Raw genomic sequence first — 15,825 nt, 5'->3', positions numbered from 1 at the left:
GCAACACTTTGGAACTGCAGGGATTTATTAAATAACCATGTATAACCAGGTATAACCATGTTTAACCAAGTATAAACATTAAAACCAAGTCACTCAAATGACATTTCCCCGCTGCCATCCTGTCTGCAACTTGAAGTGGAAGTGAGGACCAACAGATAGCATTGTTTTCCGACATAAGTGTTTTCCTCCATGTTGTCTTCCTGCTCTGACACATCCTCCTTCAAATCACTAGCTTCTTCCTGATATTGGAAGATCCGATAAAGGGCCTCTTGCACAGTATGTCTTAACTTATGTCTTTTATGCAACTCTTTTCACTATTATTTAAAATCATTTCTAATAATTTATATTATATTGCCTTCTTATTGTATTTCACTTAACTATTTTATTCATCATTATCTAGTTTTTTTTATGTATCTTGCCATGTATGATATTAGCTATTTATTGCTTTTATTTCCAGCCCATTGAGTTGAGTCTGCTACATAAATAAACGTGACTTTTTAATTGTATGACTGAATTGTATTTTTAAAAAAGAAGAAAAAAGAACCCCCCCTCAGGTCTGCCTACATGGTACATTCCAGGAAGTCTCGTTTGCAATGTGCGATCTTTGGCGCTTCATCGTTTGGTGAAACAAACAAAACATTCACAACAAGTGCCCTGTGATAACAACAGACCGTCGTGTGGTAAACATGTCGGACGGTGTTGAATGAGGGTACGAGCTGCGGTGAGCGAGCTGCTGCCATCATGCCGGACTGGCTCGGTGTGTGTGTGCTGCTCAGCTTGTTGCTCAGTGTCCTCACGGCGGCTGCATGTGTGCTGTACTCCGGCCTCCTGTCCGACATCACGGTGCTCACCGGCTCCGCGCCCATTAAGAAGATCACGTTCGCGTACAAGTTCACGCAGGGATCGTACAGAGCGTGTGGACCACTTTTAAACGAGTCCCACAGGATCGGACCAAAGCTCTCATCCATTGGAGTTTTTTATGATGACCCTAAAACGGTAAATACCCAGTACACACAGCTTTAATTGGTAGCTTATTGTAGGTGGCATTTTATCTAACATCGGAACTTTACCCAATTGTTTAACTTAATATAATAATTAAATAAATAATAATTAAAAAAAAATCAGATTTCATTTAAAGTATTTGGCCGCTAGATGGCGCGGATGGCATTCTTTTAAAACGAGTTTAGACGAACTCCTCGCCTCTCAGCAGGTCAAACCATTTCAGTGGGCAGGGGTGGGCACCCGTACCAAATGGTCAACTTTATTCTATTCAATCTGCCAACCACGTTTGTTTCAGTGGCCTCATAAGAATTCCCTGATTTCCTGATTGGTTGGTCATCTGGCTGAGTTTCTAAAAACTACTATCTGATTTAAATTGATCTTCATTTGAATGATCCGGTATTGAATCATAAAAAGGACCAATCGATCAAACCCAGGTTCCCGGGGGAAATAATGCGTTTTTGGTGTTGCCTTCAGGTGCTGTCAAAAAAACACTTCCATGAGAACAACCAAGCCAGAGTCTCCCAGTTTTCCCAGTTTGTCCATTTACAAAAGCCAACTGGGCTGTTGAACTTAACATATTCCCTAGTCTTTGTGGCACGTGTTAAAAAATAACAATTAAACAATAATAATTGTTACAATTCTTCTTCTTCTTCTTCTTCTTCTTCTCTCCTCCTCCTCCTCCTCCTCCTCCTCCTCCTCCTCCCCCCATGGCTTGGTTGAATTTCCCATTGTGACCCATCCCTTAAAACTCGGAAACACTCATCACTTAGTCCACTGTGTGAAGAAAGGGCCACCTCAAATATCTAATGCTCATTTATTAGGGGGCACCGTATCTGAGCAGTCTAGTTCCGGGCCTGTCCATGATGGTTTAAATATTTTCATTCATCCCCTTACAAAAGGTTGTTTCTCCCATTCATAGTAGTTTTAGCGTTTCGATATGTGTTATTGACATTCAGTCTTTTTGCTGGTTGTCCTCAGCATGTTTCAGAGCACTGTGGCTCTGACAGATGCTTGGGTTTTCCCCTGAATGTTATCACAGCACATCTGGACAGGGTGTGGTGTGTTTTTTGGATTCAGATGTCACCCTATATTATCCAAGTTCGTGTTGGGGTTATTTATTTAATGTCCTGACATGTAGTCCTACACCAGAGCATGATTTTTTAGTCTATGGGACTGCAGACTTTTCATCCCTTTCTATATGTTATCAGTAAAGAATCAAATGTCAAAAAATTTAAATATTTTAATCATAGGAATAAACCATGGTTAACCAATAATGACACAGATTTAGTCTGATCTAGTTTATTTTACAGCTTGATGAGAATGTATTCAACAATGTTTTGCAATAACATCCTTGCAAGCTAATCGATATCTACAATCCCAGCCAGATCCATCAACTGCTTATTGTAATTTGCCTGTGTGTTGAGTTGTAGTGCATTTTTTAAATCATCAATAATCAATTTCCCCCATGTGGGATTCACCCTCTGACCGTAAGTTGACTGCCTTGACTTTATATCAAGGGTTTCCACAGCAGCTTCCAGATATGCACATCAGAAATGTCTTAAAGATCAGTGGTACAGGCAAGCTTTGAGCCTTTCCTCGAGTTTGATAGTTGTTGAGGTCTCCTCTACTGTCACTCCAGTGCTGCTAACTAAGCTGGATGTCTTCATGAGATGTTTTCCCACACTCCATCTGTTGCCTGTGAGAACTCATCCATTCCCAAACCTCTGCAGTGTCTTTAAGCAGCAGGAAACAATATCTGCTGGATCTGTTTTCCTGATACCAAACCCTGCTCTCTTTACAGGGGTCTCCAAACTCACGTGGTGCTAGTTCTTACATTTTAACCCGAGTCTTTTATAAGTGTTTTCTTCCCAATACCAAACCGACGGGATGGAACCAGTACAGTAGCATCTTGAAGCCATTAAGCAGTTTGGAGGTTCGGGGGAAAACGGGGGCAGATGTGGTCATAAGAAACATGCGTCTGTTACATTGCAAGTTAATAGTGAATGTTGAACACTACATGTCTGTCACAACAAGCTGATGACCTGAAGCCACATGGAATGGAAACTCTTTGATGCACTAAGAACAAATGCAGCATAGAGTTGGGGTTCAAAACTTCCTCTGGAATTTTAATGATGTTATTATCATGACATTTCATTCAAGACAGAACTGTACTCAGTCTAAAAGGGACTTTTGCACCGAATATGCTTTGGTCATATAAGAAAACCCATGGCACTGAAACTTCATGTGGCAATTGAGAGATTGTACAAAGTCGGAACTTTTTTGGGGGGCGCTTTCCAGGTTGATTAAGTTAATTAAGTAAAAGGAAACTAGTTTGCGGGATAAGGATAGGTCCATAATTAAGCTTAAATGGCTAAAACATTATCTGAAAATATTATTAAATCTAAATATGAAGATTTGTATATTTTCTCTTTATTTCATTGTAGACTGAATATCTTTATGTTTCTGATTATTTGGAGAGAAAAAGCTAATTCACAACAAAAAGTATCAGTTAAAAATTGCATTGCCATTTTACCAGCATAATAATCCATTTCTTTCCTCGCCATTATTAATAATTATTTCTTCCCTTGTCATATCTTTTTATTTTAGCAAAAAAAAATATTGGGAATTGACAAGAATCAGAACCAGGCTTAGTTTAGTATTGAGTCAACTATACTGTGACTTTACCTTTTGTCACCATGACTCCACTGCTGTAATTCTCTGAAATGTGCAGTGTAATTGCGGAAGTGGCATTCAACAGTATTGACTTAAGTGGCGCAGCTTTCTCCTGCCGTAGCCTCATGCACAACAACTTGATGGAATGTAACCAGAGATCAGCAGTGGTATCTTCCCAGCTCCGCTTCAAAACCCCTTTGTTGTGCTCATCCTCTTTTTCCCAAGCTAGCAATTAGACTGGGAGAGGGTTCTAGTTCCCCTGCGCAGTCACAGCCAAGTCCTGATCTAAGTTAAAATAATTGGCGTAATGATCTCAGCTCATTAGCGCTGGATGCCTCGAGATGCCGCTCAGTCCCGGCGTCAGGAGCCCCAGAGTGCTCTCCGATAGCAGGGCTGGTATTTTCTGGCCAAATAGTGAGACACTGTCCATTGATGTTCGCAATGGGAAAGATTTTTCACAAGTTCAGCTGAAAGAGGAGAAGTGTCAGAATGGCCACATCCTCTGTTCTCGGGTTTCTCACTTTTACCTCCTTTAATCACTTCCTCTGGAGAAACAAAAGACCTCAACCAGGACTTGAGTTGGTCCTGAGGTGGTTGCCATGGATACACGGCTGGAGCAGCTCTGTCTGTTCACAAATCTCTGAGCCCCACTCACTAAACCTCCCCTAGTCGCTTCACAGTTTCAAAGCCAAGCAGGATCTTTTTTCATTTATTTTTCTCCAGACCCAGTGCGCCCACTTCACCTCAACCCCTGCAGCTTTTTTCTTCTTCGCTCCCCCTCCACATCCAGCAAACAGCGGAGGGAGGAAACGTGGGTGGATCATGTGGATTTTCGACAAACTTTATATTCCAAGTAAGCGTTCAGGGTCAGGGTATGTGGTCCCTGAGACAAGGATTGCCTGAATAAAAACCTGGATGACAAGTGGAAGTGTGACTAGCATCCTGTTGTCTTCGGGGACCCATGTATGGGTCACAGCGTGATAACAGCAGAGGGCACGGCGGCTCGGGGAGGGACCAGTCAGAAAATGCATCTATCAGTCGGAGTGTTAGTCTTTTTGGTGGATGATGAAATAGTAGAAAATCTCACTCTCTCTTTCACAAAGGCACAGTAAAACATCTAAAGGGTGAGCTTTACTGTACCTGCAGGCAGATAGGTAATTAAGTGCGTGCTGGTGAAGATAGTTTGCTGAGCCCAGTTCAGTCGATCTGCTACAGCGACTCAAATAAAACGACTCCTTGAGTTGAAGTTGCTTCAGATGAGCTGTTGGGGATGTGTAGAAACATCAAACGACAGTATTCTTGTGTCTTGATGAGTCCAGAGAGACAAACCAAAAACCGTGCAGAGGTTTGTTCTGCTGTCGGTGCTCCTTTGTTCTGGACTCCCTTAGACACTTGGAGCCTTGTGATGATTAATAAATCCACTTGGCTCAGACTCTGCGCTGTGAGTTTCCACAGTGTAAAAAATACCTTCATGTGTAAAGTTTCCCAGATGTACAGAAGATAAGGTCAGGCCATTATCTAGATATTTAAAGCCCATCCCTATCTTTTAATGAACAAAGGGTTTGATGCGTTATCTTTTTTGTTTGGCCTGGCTTCACCGAAAACCTCTTTTTGTGACTGCAGAGTGACATAGTGTACTTTTATAATTGGAGATCATGTGTATGTGAGAACCTATTGAATCCGTCCATCATTACCTTCACCAAGCAATCGAATCCTTATAGTTAAATCTTTATGAGACAATTGAAGAAGATTTCACTCTGTTGTATTCTTGTTTCATCAAGTCACTATCCAAAGATATTGACTTGAAACAGAGAAAAGATGGCCAACTCATTTTTATCTTTGCCAAGGAGGTTCATTTTTCTTTTGTGTTTGTTTGTCTGTCTAATAATAAGCAGCATTGCATAACAACTACTGGACGGAGTACCATGAGACTTTTGGTGCGGATCCAGGAATTTTTTATCATTTGCTTATCACGAGACGGAGTGTTTTTGACATTCTCATAGATTTCCCAGGGAATCATTCATGGATCTTGATGAAAAGGTAATTAATATTCAGGGAACTAATATCAATTTGGTGCAGCTTGATTGAATTTAAGGGACTGTTGCCTTGTATGAGTTTTTGCTCTATTGAGCACCACTCTAATCTGTGATTGTTACTTACATGACTTAAACAATTAATCAATTGTCAAATCAGTGTCTGATTAACCTTCTGTCAATAAAACATTTCAAAAATTAATTGTAGCTGAATCTATAAAACAGTCACAGGGTTGACCTTGAAAATGTTTCCATAGAATCAGAGATTAAAACAATGATTCTGATCAGATTACAAAATAATCAGAGATATAAGAGGACACTCTATTCATAATGATACTCAATCTGCCAAACAAAGCAGAATCTAACTTTGTGAGGCGGTTTGCAGTGCTCAGTGATTTCCACACTAACCTTGTGTGATGACGAACAGAAGAGGAAACAAGCACTCACAGACACACCAGCTATGCTTGAAGCAAAGCATTGATAGATTTATGAACAAATTGGCTTGTTCCAGCTTATTTATCACATGAACCTTCAGCGGTGCTTAGCTCAGCACAGTGGGGAGAAACTCTTGGAAGTCCCAGGAGTATTTATTGGTAAAAAGTATCTCTCTCTTCTTATTTTTAATGGGCACCACGGTGCTCAGTGTGGAAGAAGGAGCAATAATTGCTGCACAGCCAAATGCTCCAATTAGAGCTTCTATTAATGACCATATTTTCTCTTTAACTGTGACACTTGGTCGACATCACAGAGGATATCAGTTTTTTTAACGTGTGCTATGCACTCCCATAAAATCACCTTATATTAGTCACCCTTATATTTATGATGATGATGCACAATGTGGGGGTTTCGTACAACCAGGTCCAACATTGAACATAAGCAAACATGAAAGAGTGTTTATAGATTTCCAGATATCATTTTTATTCCTTGATAGTATTAAGGGTGTTTGGTGTTGTTGTTGGTGCTATATCACAGAATCTGTATAGATATGGCATTTGAAAAGTAAAATGATGAAGACTACTGCTACTACTGTGCATCTCTTTTATCTGACATATCTATCAGTCCGTCTTGTTTATATGTGTCATCTTTATATGACCTATCCATCTTTATGAATTATTTATTTTTGTATCTATATTTATTTCTTCATTTGATCCCTTGTCTTGTTCCTGCAGGTGCCTGGACCACAGTGCCGCTGTGCTATCGGCAGTATTCTGAGTGAAGGAGAAAACAAGGCCGACGAGGAGCTTCTGAAGCGCTATGAGACGTCTGGCTTTAATGTTTATTCTTTTCCTGAAGTCACACACGTGGTCACTACCTCGTTACCCCACAGGACGTTTTTCTCTATTCTCCTGAGAGTGTGGAGAGTCTACCCACGGCTCGGGCTCTACATCAAGGTATTTTGCTTTTTGGACTCTTTGCTGCAGCAACTCTATCAATAATTTGACGATACCTCCCCCAAAGGAGTCTACGTTTTCGTCTGCATTTGTTTGTTTGTTAGTAGGATTACGCCTAAAAATTACTCAGAAGATTTCCATGACATTTTGTGGAGGAGTGTGGGGCATGACCCAAGAAAGAAGTTTTGTTTTAGATCCAGGAATTCTTTTTTTATTTCTTCAATATTGTGAGATAGGGCTTTGCGAAAGTAATTATTTATGACATAGTTATTGATTCAACCTGTTAAAAGGGCCAATATTGCATCGGGAAAGTCTGACACAAAAAGACTAATAACCTAGTAGTTCTAAAATAAAGTAAATTATATTTTAAGCAGTTGGGTTCATATGACATATACTTTTATAGAAAACATACACTAACTCAATAGCCCATGGTTTAGTAATACACTCTACACAGAACCATGCCTGAACAGATTTTTCTATAGATGTGTATGTGAAAAGTTACTAAATCCCTGTGTAAAGGGGAAGGAAAACCTGTATAAACTTCTCTTCATCATATTAAAACATGCATTACCTTCACACAGCCAGAATATTTCGATCATCACATTCGGTAAACATCCCATGGGTCCCAGTGTTCCCACAAAGCTTTACGCTATGGCAGCACACAATCAGAGACTCTCAGTGTTTCTGTATTGACTCAGGTGCAGGCCATTTACAGAATTGTCAGATTTTCAAACAGTAATGATATTTCTTTTTGGGAATGGGAAAAGGTGGGATTATAATGAGTCACCGCCTGCCAGTGTGCTTATTCTAGCGATAGGAAAACGGCTAAGGCAATGTGCGAACGTGTGTTTGTGATGGAAGGAATCACCGCTGAGTCCGAGGTATATGATCAATATCTAACCTCATGATCATCAAATGCACGCCTGAGTCATACTGTGCATTTTCAGGCTTCGCAAAGTGAAAATGTAATTTGTGAAAAGCTGAGCGCGTCAAATCTTTTCTTCACGCCTTCTTGGAGGCGCCCCCTGGAGGGTTTAGTAGGTGTGTGTGTGTTTGTGTGAGGTACGTTGCAGCAGGAGAAGATTCTCGGCTTGGGAGGAGATGGAGACGTGCAGTGAAGTTGAAGATAAAGTAGAGAACTGACAAGGAAAACATCTTGAGCTTCTTTTAGCACTTTATGATGAACAATCTCACTGAGCGCTGCCTGAGGGATGCTGGGAAAGTGAGTCATTGTGATGAGCAGAGAGTTTGGGCAGATATGGTTTAATTATGCAGTGTGCTAAAACAGGTGGCAACACCACAGGTTATCTCAAATCAATCTGCCTCTGCCGGAGGAATGTGTTTGTGTGTCCTGTCTGGCTGCCTGCACCATCTGCTTGGATGCTGTTTAAACGTGGCTGCGCTCCAGAGGCACTTACCCTGTCTGAAAGGTCAGCACACAAAAACCGGCCATCAGTCTCCTTCCACCACAATATGAAATCTTACCGTGATCTTTGTGTGTGCACCTGCTACATATGATTTACTGGATTGTCTGGTTATAGTTAGTTGTCGTAGATGAGGTCGTAGCTAGTAGCTTTAGTAGGTTTACATTGCTACCCAGGTACATGGTCTATTAGCCCATAAATAAAGGCTTTTGAAAATACAACTTTTTTTTTAAAATCTCTAGTGCTTACAGATACACCCTCCTAGTTTGGTGGACAACATATTTGAAGCACCTCTCAATGCAGTGTGATACTATTCAGCAACCTGGCGGGTCTCATGTGGGTGGATTTTATTTCCTCGTCCGTTATTTACTCCCAACTGTATTGATACTGAGAAGAACCGCTTATGTTCACATCCTGTAGCAAGGCTGACGTAAGAAGGCAGAATATGAATAATACAAATTGTCTATCTGCTCTCTGTGTGTCTCAAAACCTGGTTTCCATTAAAACAAGATTGACCTTGGTGAAAAATAATTTGGGAGTTGTGATCTGTGGTTTCTGCCCCTAGACAACACGATCCAGCCCCAGTCATGAAATCCATAAGCGACGTGTTTAGAGGTCAAATAACATCACGCACAGGTTGGACAGTTTCACAGTGCATGTGCGGTTTGCAGCTGTTTCTCCTCTGACTCACAAAAGAGAAAAGAGAGAAAGGCCCAGTGGTATTGCATTAGATATTAAAATATACAGCTGCGTTCTCCAATATCTGTTTAATGGGGATTTTGGTGTCCCACTGTGGTCTTAAACCACAATGTACAACTACCAAGTCAAGTCATTCAGTTTTTTCTTTTTGTAATATCCTGTACCTTGTTATCGCATGTAGATTGATTCTGCTGCTTCACAGTATTCACCTAAAATGCACCTGTATCTGGTGTTCTCTGAAAAGGTACCTGTGATGGCAGAAAACGGAATCCTAAAAATATTGCTGATGACAAAAAATATATTTTCAATGTCGACCAAATGAATAACATTTTAATGATTTAAAATGTATTTTTTTTTTCAATTTTTACAGCATTTAAAAATAGACATGTCATGCTGCCTTATACATTTGTATTCAAATTATAGGAATTAAAGTGTCAGTGAAAGAAGTTGAGGTGTTAGTTAAAGAAGTTGAGGTGTCAGTTTAAGGAGTTGGTTCAAGTTAAAGTAGTTCAAGTGCTAGTGAAAGGATTTGAAGTCACAGTTAAAGGAGTTGAAGTCTCAGATTAAGGCGTCAGTTAAAGTTGAGGTGTCAGTAAAGTTGTTGATGTGTTTGTTAAATGACTTGAAATGTGAGCTTAGCAGGTCAATTATCAGTGAAATTGAAATGTAAGTAGGAAACGGTGTGTTTGCAGTACCTAAAGTGTGTGTAAGTGTTTCTGGTATCGCTGAAGTGACCTGAAGGGTTTGAGATCGAAGTAGATCAATTGCCAGTTTAAATGAAGAGCTTAAAGAGGCTGAACCATACTAGAGGACTGGTAAGAGTTTAAATCGCATTTGAGATCTGTGTGAAAAGGCAAATGCTCTGAAAACTCTATTAACAAATTATGAAACCCTACAGCTTTTGATTTTATCGTGAATACTTCATTAGTGTACTGTATATAGTTCAACAACAATATTTAATCTTAATATAGTTCACATTTTACAGAAGCAGCCTAACCGAACAGCCCGCTCCAAATGGCTTTCTTTTTGTGAATAATGCATGCTGTTGATGGCACTTCAAATATCCCAAGTGGTGAGACCTTTTCAAACAAGCTCATCAGCATTTAGCATGCCTGGCTTGTCATGGCACAATGATTTCTGTCTGTCACACACTTTGAGGCTCTGCCCCATGGCTAGGCCTGATATTTGCCTACTCAGACCATTGATCGGTCCCGGTGTTTTTTCTTCTGTGCCTCGGCTTTTTACTGGTGGGCTGCATCACGGATACCCTGGTGTCTTGAGACTTGATTCAAGCAAGGGGGCCAGGCCTTCAGACTGCATCGGGAGGATAATATTGCTGACATTCACCGAGATCTAAAGGTTTGTGAAGGGCAGACGAGGAACATTTGTTTGCTGGAGGGCACACAGATTTCTTTGCAGCGCAGAGCTTCTGGGCTGAATATAAAGCTAATTTTCCCTTGTTCATTAGAAATGGCATTTTCTCTTTATTTCTCATGGTAAAGAGATCATGAATTTGTCCTCAGCACAAAACTCAAGCCTCATTTTTTGGAAGAAAAGGTGCAGCCTCTTGCAAATTCTTATTAGAACCATCTGCAGAGGGCGGGAGTGATGCAGCCCAGTGCACAGATGTTAGTCCACAGGGCCTGTTGAACACATGCAAAACTGTGATGTACAATCAGAAAGGTCAGAAAAGGTTGTGGGGTTCATAATCTGGACAGAGTCATGGAGGAGGATTGATTGATTGATTGATTGATTGATTATTTATTTAAGCCTCGGAAAACACATTGAGGAATAAGACCTTCATTTACAATGGTGCCGAGGGTACAATGAACAGTTAATACATTGAGAAAATAAATAAGAATGAAATAAATATGCATATATACAGTGCCTTGCATAAGTATTCACCCCCCTTGGACTTTTTCCCATTATGTACTGTTACTAACTGGAATTCAAATAGACTTAAATAAACTTTTTCCCGTTTGATCAACAAAACATGCATAGTACTTTGGAGGTGCAAAATAAATTTTATTGTGACACAAACAATAATGAGAACAAAAAAGTTGACATCTGTTGGGTGCATAAGTATTCACCCCCCTGTGTCAATACTTGGTAGAACCCCCTTTCGCTGCAATTACAGCTGCAAGTCTTTTGGGGTATGTCTCTACCAGCTTTGCACATCTAGAGATGGAAAGGTTTGTCCATTCTTCTTGGCAAAAAAGATGAAGCTCAGTCAGATTGGATGGAGACTGTCTGTGAACCGCAATCTTCAAGTCTTGCCATAGATTCTCTATTGGATTGAGGTCTGGGCTTTGACTGGGCCATTTTAAGACATTAACATTCTTTAATCCAAACCATTCCTTTGTAGCTCTGGCTGTATGTTTAGGGTCATTGTCCTGCTGGAAGATGAACCTCCGCCCCAGTCTCAAGTCTTTTGCAGACTGCATCAGATTTTCTTCAAGGATTTCCCTGTATTTGGCTCCATCCATCTTTCCCTCTATTCTGACCCGTTTCCCTGTACCTGCTGAAGAGAAGCATCCCCACAGCATGATGCTACCACCACCATGTTTCACTGTTGGGATGGTGTGCTCAGGGTGATGGGCAGTGTTGGGTTTTCGCCACACATAGCGTTTTGCATTGAGGCCAAAAAGTTCAATTTTGGTCTCATCTGACCAGAGCACCTTCTTCCACATGTTTGCTGTGTCTCCCACATGGCTTCTGGCAAACTCCAAACGGGATTTTTTATGGATCCCTTTCAACAATGGCTTTCTTCTTGCCACTCTTCCATAAAGGCCAGATTTGTGGAGTAGACGACTAATAGTTGTCCTGTGGACAGATTCTCCCACCTCAGCTGTGGATCTCTGCAACTCCTCCAGAGTAACCATGGGCCTCCTGGTTGCTTCTCTGATTAATTTTCTCCTTGTCCGACTCTTCAGTTTGGGTGGACGGCCTCCTCTTGGTAGGTTTGCGGTTGTGCCATATTCTTTCCATTTTCTTATGATGGATTTTATGGTGCTCAGAGAGATGTTCAAAGCTCTGGATATTTTTTTATAACCTAACCCTGCTTCATATTTCTCCACAACTTTATCCCTGACCTGTTTGGTGAGCTCCTTGGTCTTCATGATACTGTTTGTTCAGTAATGATCTCCAACAAACTCTGAGTCCGTCACAGAACAGGTGTATTTATACTGAGATTAAATTGCAGACAGGTGGACCCTATTTACTAATTATGTGACTTGCAAATGTGACTTGTGAATGCAATTGGTCGCACCAGATCTTTGTTAGGGGTTTCACAGTAAAGGGGGTGAATACATATGCACTCAACACTTTTCAGATTTTTATTTGTAAATAATTGTGAAATCCATGTAATATTTCCCCTCACTTCCAAATGATGCACTATTTTGTGTTGGTCCATTACATAAACTCACGATGAAATAAATTTTAATCTGTGGTTATACCATGACAAAATGTAGAAAAGTCCAAAGGGGGTGAATACTTATGCAAGGCACTGTACATACAGCAACACAAGGGAAAAGATCACAAACAATCAACCCTGACGATTCAATAAAATACTATAAAATACTATGGTTAGGCCTAACCCAACTAACAGTTACAATCACTGCAGGAGAAGCCAGCCGTACATGAAACAGGACTCGAGAATTCCCTTAATGAAATAAATAAATGAACTTTGCTGTCTTCCCCAAGTTAGTGTTAACACGAGGCAGATATAATGAAAGCCAGCTCTGGGAGCGGTATTGAGGTTATTACAATTCCAGCTGATGAGAGAGGAGAGATATAATGGCAGTAGCCCAATGATTGTTTTGTAAATATAGATCTTCCAATGACCATCCCTTTTGATGGATGATGGAAGATTTAGAAGGGAAGCCCAATTGTAATTCTATGAAATAATATTTTTATGATTGCATTCATTCATGTTGCCATTGGCACTAAATGCAAACCCGTTAAGTTACTTCTCGTACAGAACTTTTAGTTGCAGTCAAACATCCAAACTTTTTCTGTTTCAGTTGCAACCAATGACACTAACTAGGTACACGGGTCAGACCATGTGGTTGGGAGGATTTATTTTCCAACTGTCAGATTTAAATATGTTTTGGATTTCTGAGCTTCTGTCTGACAGGACTTCTCAAAGTATATATGGTTTATGTTTTCTTTATTGACTTAAAACAAAGCCATGTCTGTTACTAACATTTAGTTGTTTCACTGACCACATTGTTTTTTATTTGAGCCCACAAAAGCCCAAACTCTCCAATAGACTGCAAGTACAAATTTATAATGCGAGCCTTCATACCCATATTTAAGGATATTTCCAATACGTTTTAAAGACACCACACTTAGAAGTAAAATCTACCCATTTTATACATTGCTTTGTTGTGAGTCAGAAGGAAGTTATCATCAGTTTCTTACAAATGAGTGTGATTCATCTCACTCATTTGAGCTATAGTTACTAGTAAGGTACAAACTAGCTGGTTAACTTGCCTGGTTCTGAATTATTGCTCAAGGTTTATTCTCCAACAACATGAAACACATTTCCCTCTTTATCCCCTCAGTCTATCTTTCAATGTTGTGGGAACTATTTACATTCACAGCATCACATCTGTTTTCCTCCTTTATCATTTCCAATCTTTCCTGGTGTCTTGCAACACAGAAACTGTGTGAAGTAAAACGATGTGACCAGAATGAGAAATTTAGTTTAAAGAAAGTTGAAAATTAATTATTACTCTTTATGCAACAATAAGAATAAGCTTGGACTTTATAAAGTGCTGCTCAGCTTAAGACCTTATTAACAGGTTTTATTTCTTCCCATTGTAGTCAAACCATTGTCTTCTGTGTTTTTAATCTTAACCTTTTAATCATATTAATGCCCAAAACCATTGGATCTCTTTTACCACTAATGTTGCATCACAACCCTGCGAGCGATTTCACCCCTCGGGAAGCTCTGCGGAGTCAAACGTTCAAACATGACTTTCATCCGGCAGCTGGCGGGAATCTACTGTTAATGTCACATCTACATATGATTGATCTGATTTAAACTTTACTCTCGGTTGCACTGTCGCTCTGAATCAATATCAGGCAGTGGGGTGTGATTGCAATTTGAGCAAAGGTAGATATTTTTAGATATGGTACAAATTGTTTGGTGCCAGTGGCGATCCTATCAATCACTCCAGGTGTAAAGATCGAGCCAACGCTTAAAATATGTGTGCTGTCGTGCCTGCTTTGAATATTATTACACTGTCATTGTATATTGTCGAGTTTCATGCTTTGTCCTTCATTGCAGTGTTTATATAAAGAGAAAATATGCCAGGGAAAACAACAGAAGAAAACGTATAAATAACAATATGTTGTGGAGCTACAGATACTTAACTAAACTCCTTCAAAATGAAACACTGGCAGCAAATATCGTGCTGTCTTATTAGCTGCTGGCTGCAGTTGAGCTGGAGCCCTCAGGAAAAGGAACAAATTACATTTTTCAGATTTTTTTTACAAATATATAGAAAACCCTGTTGCAATCAGCAAAACAAAAAGGATCTCAATCTGGATTGTGGAACTTGCCGCTGACACATTTGTGATTGGCTGATTTACCAAGCAAAGACCAACAGTCTGTGCTAAATTGTTCCTCTATTAGTTGTACATATTGCATTTATACAACTACTTTTGAGCTCTTGCTCTGGTCGTACAGCTCCGATGTTCTGCAGTATAATAGAAAAAGAAAACACACTCGTTCTCTTGTGTCGGCTAAAGCGTTCCAACAATGTGGTTGTCTCTTTTGCCGAGATAGACGTACAAATTAAAAGAATTTGTTGCCACGTCCTATTGAGGGATTTTCTGAAAAGCAATCCCAGAGGCAATTGTGAACCAGTCAAGTATGAGTCCGACGACAGGCCGGGGGCACCAAACCAAGGTGCAGAGGTTTGAGACTTCAGCAAGCCAACTTAAGAAAATGAGAAAGATAAAGGAGCGGCTTAGGACTTAACTGCTTTTATTCAGCTGAGTGACTTTCCAACAGTCCTTGTTCATTTGTCAGGGTTGAATAAGTCCGTGTAAAGACTGTTGTTGCTTGAGTGACACCTGAATTGTTCGCACTGGCAGCAACTGCTGTCACTAATTATGCCTTTGGCCACTTTAAAGCACTTTTCCTCCTCCGGGCTTTCAAATGAAATGTAGACCATGAAAAGGCTGTGAAGATACCATGTTCCATCATCCCCCTCCTCTGTGTGAAGGAAGAGGATTCTGAGAAATGGCCAAAAAAGACTGTTCTGTTGAGGAAACACATATTGTTACAGATGTTTTGTCATTCTTGATAGCATTTGACGAAGCTAAACAGAAAATGGAGAAGAAATGCAGCATTAATATGAGGTGTTCATCAGTTACGATTAGTCAAGGGAAGTAGGAGGAGTGAGGGCAAAGGGCAATGGTGGAGAAGTGAGGGAGTGTTATCCTCCATAATCTTACAGATTACTGTAATTAACCCACTCGCCGCAGGAAACAGTCAAATGTCACTGCCGCCTCAACCACACGTTCTGTGAATACCAGTTTCACTGTTGCAAAGTTTCGCTGCGGTAGAGAATTGCTGCCACGTCAGAAAAA

The 15,825-nt window shown here is 40.3% G+C and overlaps 1 protein-coding gene across 1 annotated transcript in view; it reads left to right on the top strand.

Annotated features, from left to right (window-relative positions):
* The first annotated feature begins 582 nt into the window (after positions 1-582).
* The window catches only part of LOC128454420 (testis-expressed protein 264 homolog), a 32,703-nt gene continuing 17,460 nt past the window's right edge, over positions 583-15,825 (top strand). Inside the window, exons 1-2 of the mRNA XM_053437835.1 lie at positions 583-996; positions 6,878-7,099. Coding sequence (XP_053293810.1) covers positions 742-996; positions 6,878-7,099 — 477 coding nt within the window. The 5' untranslated portion in view covers positions 583-741. The remainder of the gene's footprint in view (positions 997-6,877; positions 7,100-15,825) is intronic.

This window comes from Pleuronectes platessa, chromosome 2 (assembly GCF_947347685.1).
Source record: "Pleuronectes platessa chromosome 2, fPlePla1.1, whole genome shotgun sequence".
Lineage (NCBI taxonomy): Eukaryota > Metazoa > Chordata > Actinopteri > Pleuronectiformes > Pleuronectidae > Pleuronectes > Pleuronectes platessa.
Note: the sequence above shows the minus strand (reverse complement) of the source record. Positions and strands in the feature narration are given on the sequence as shown.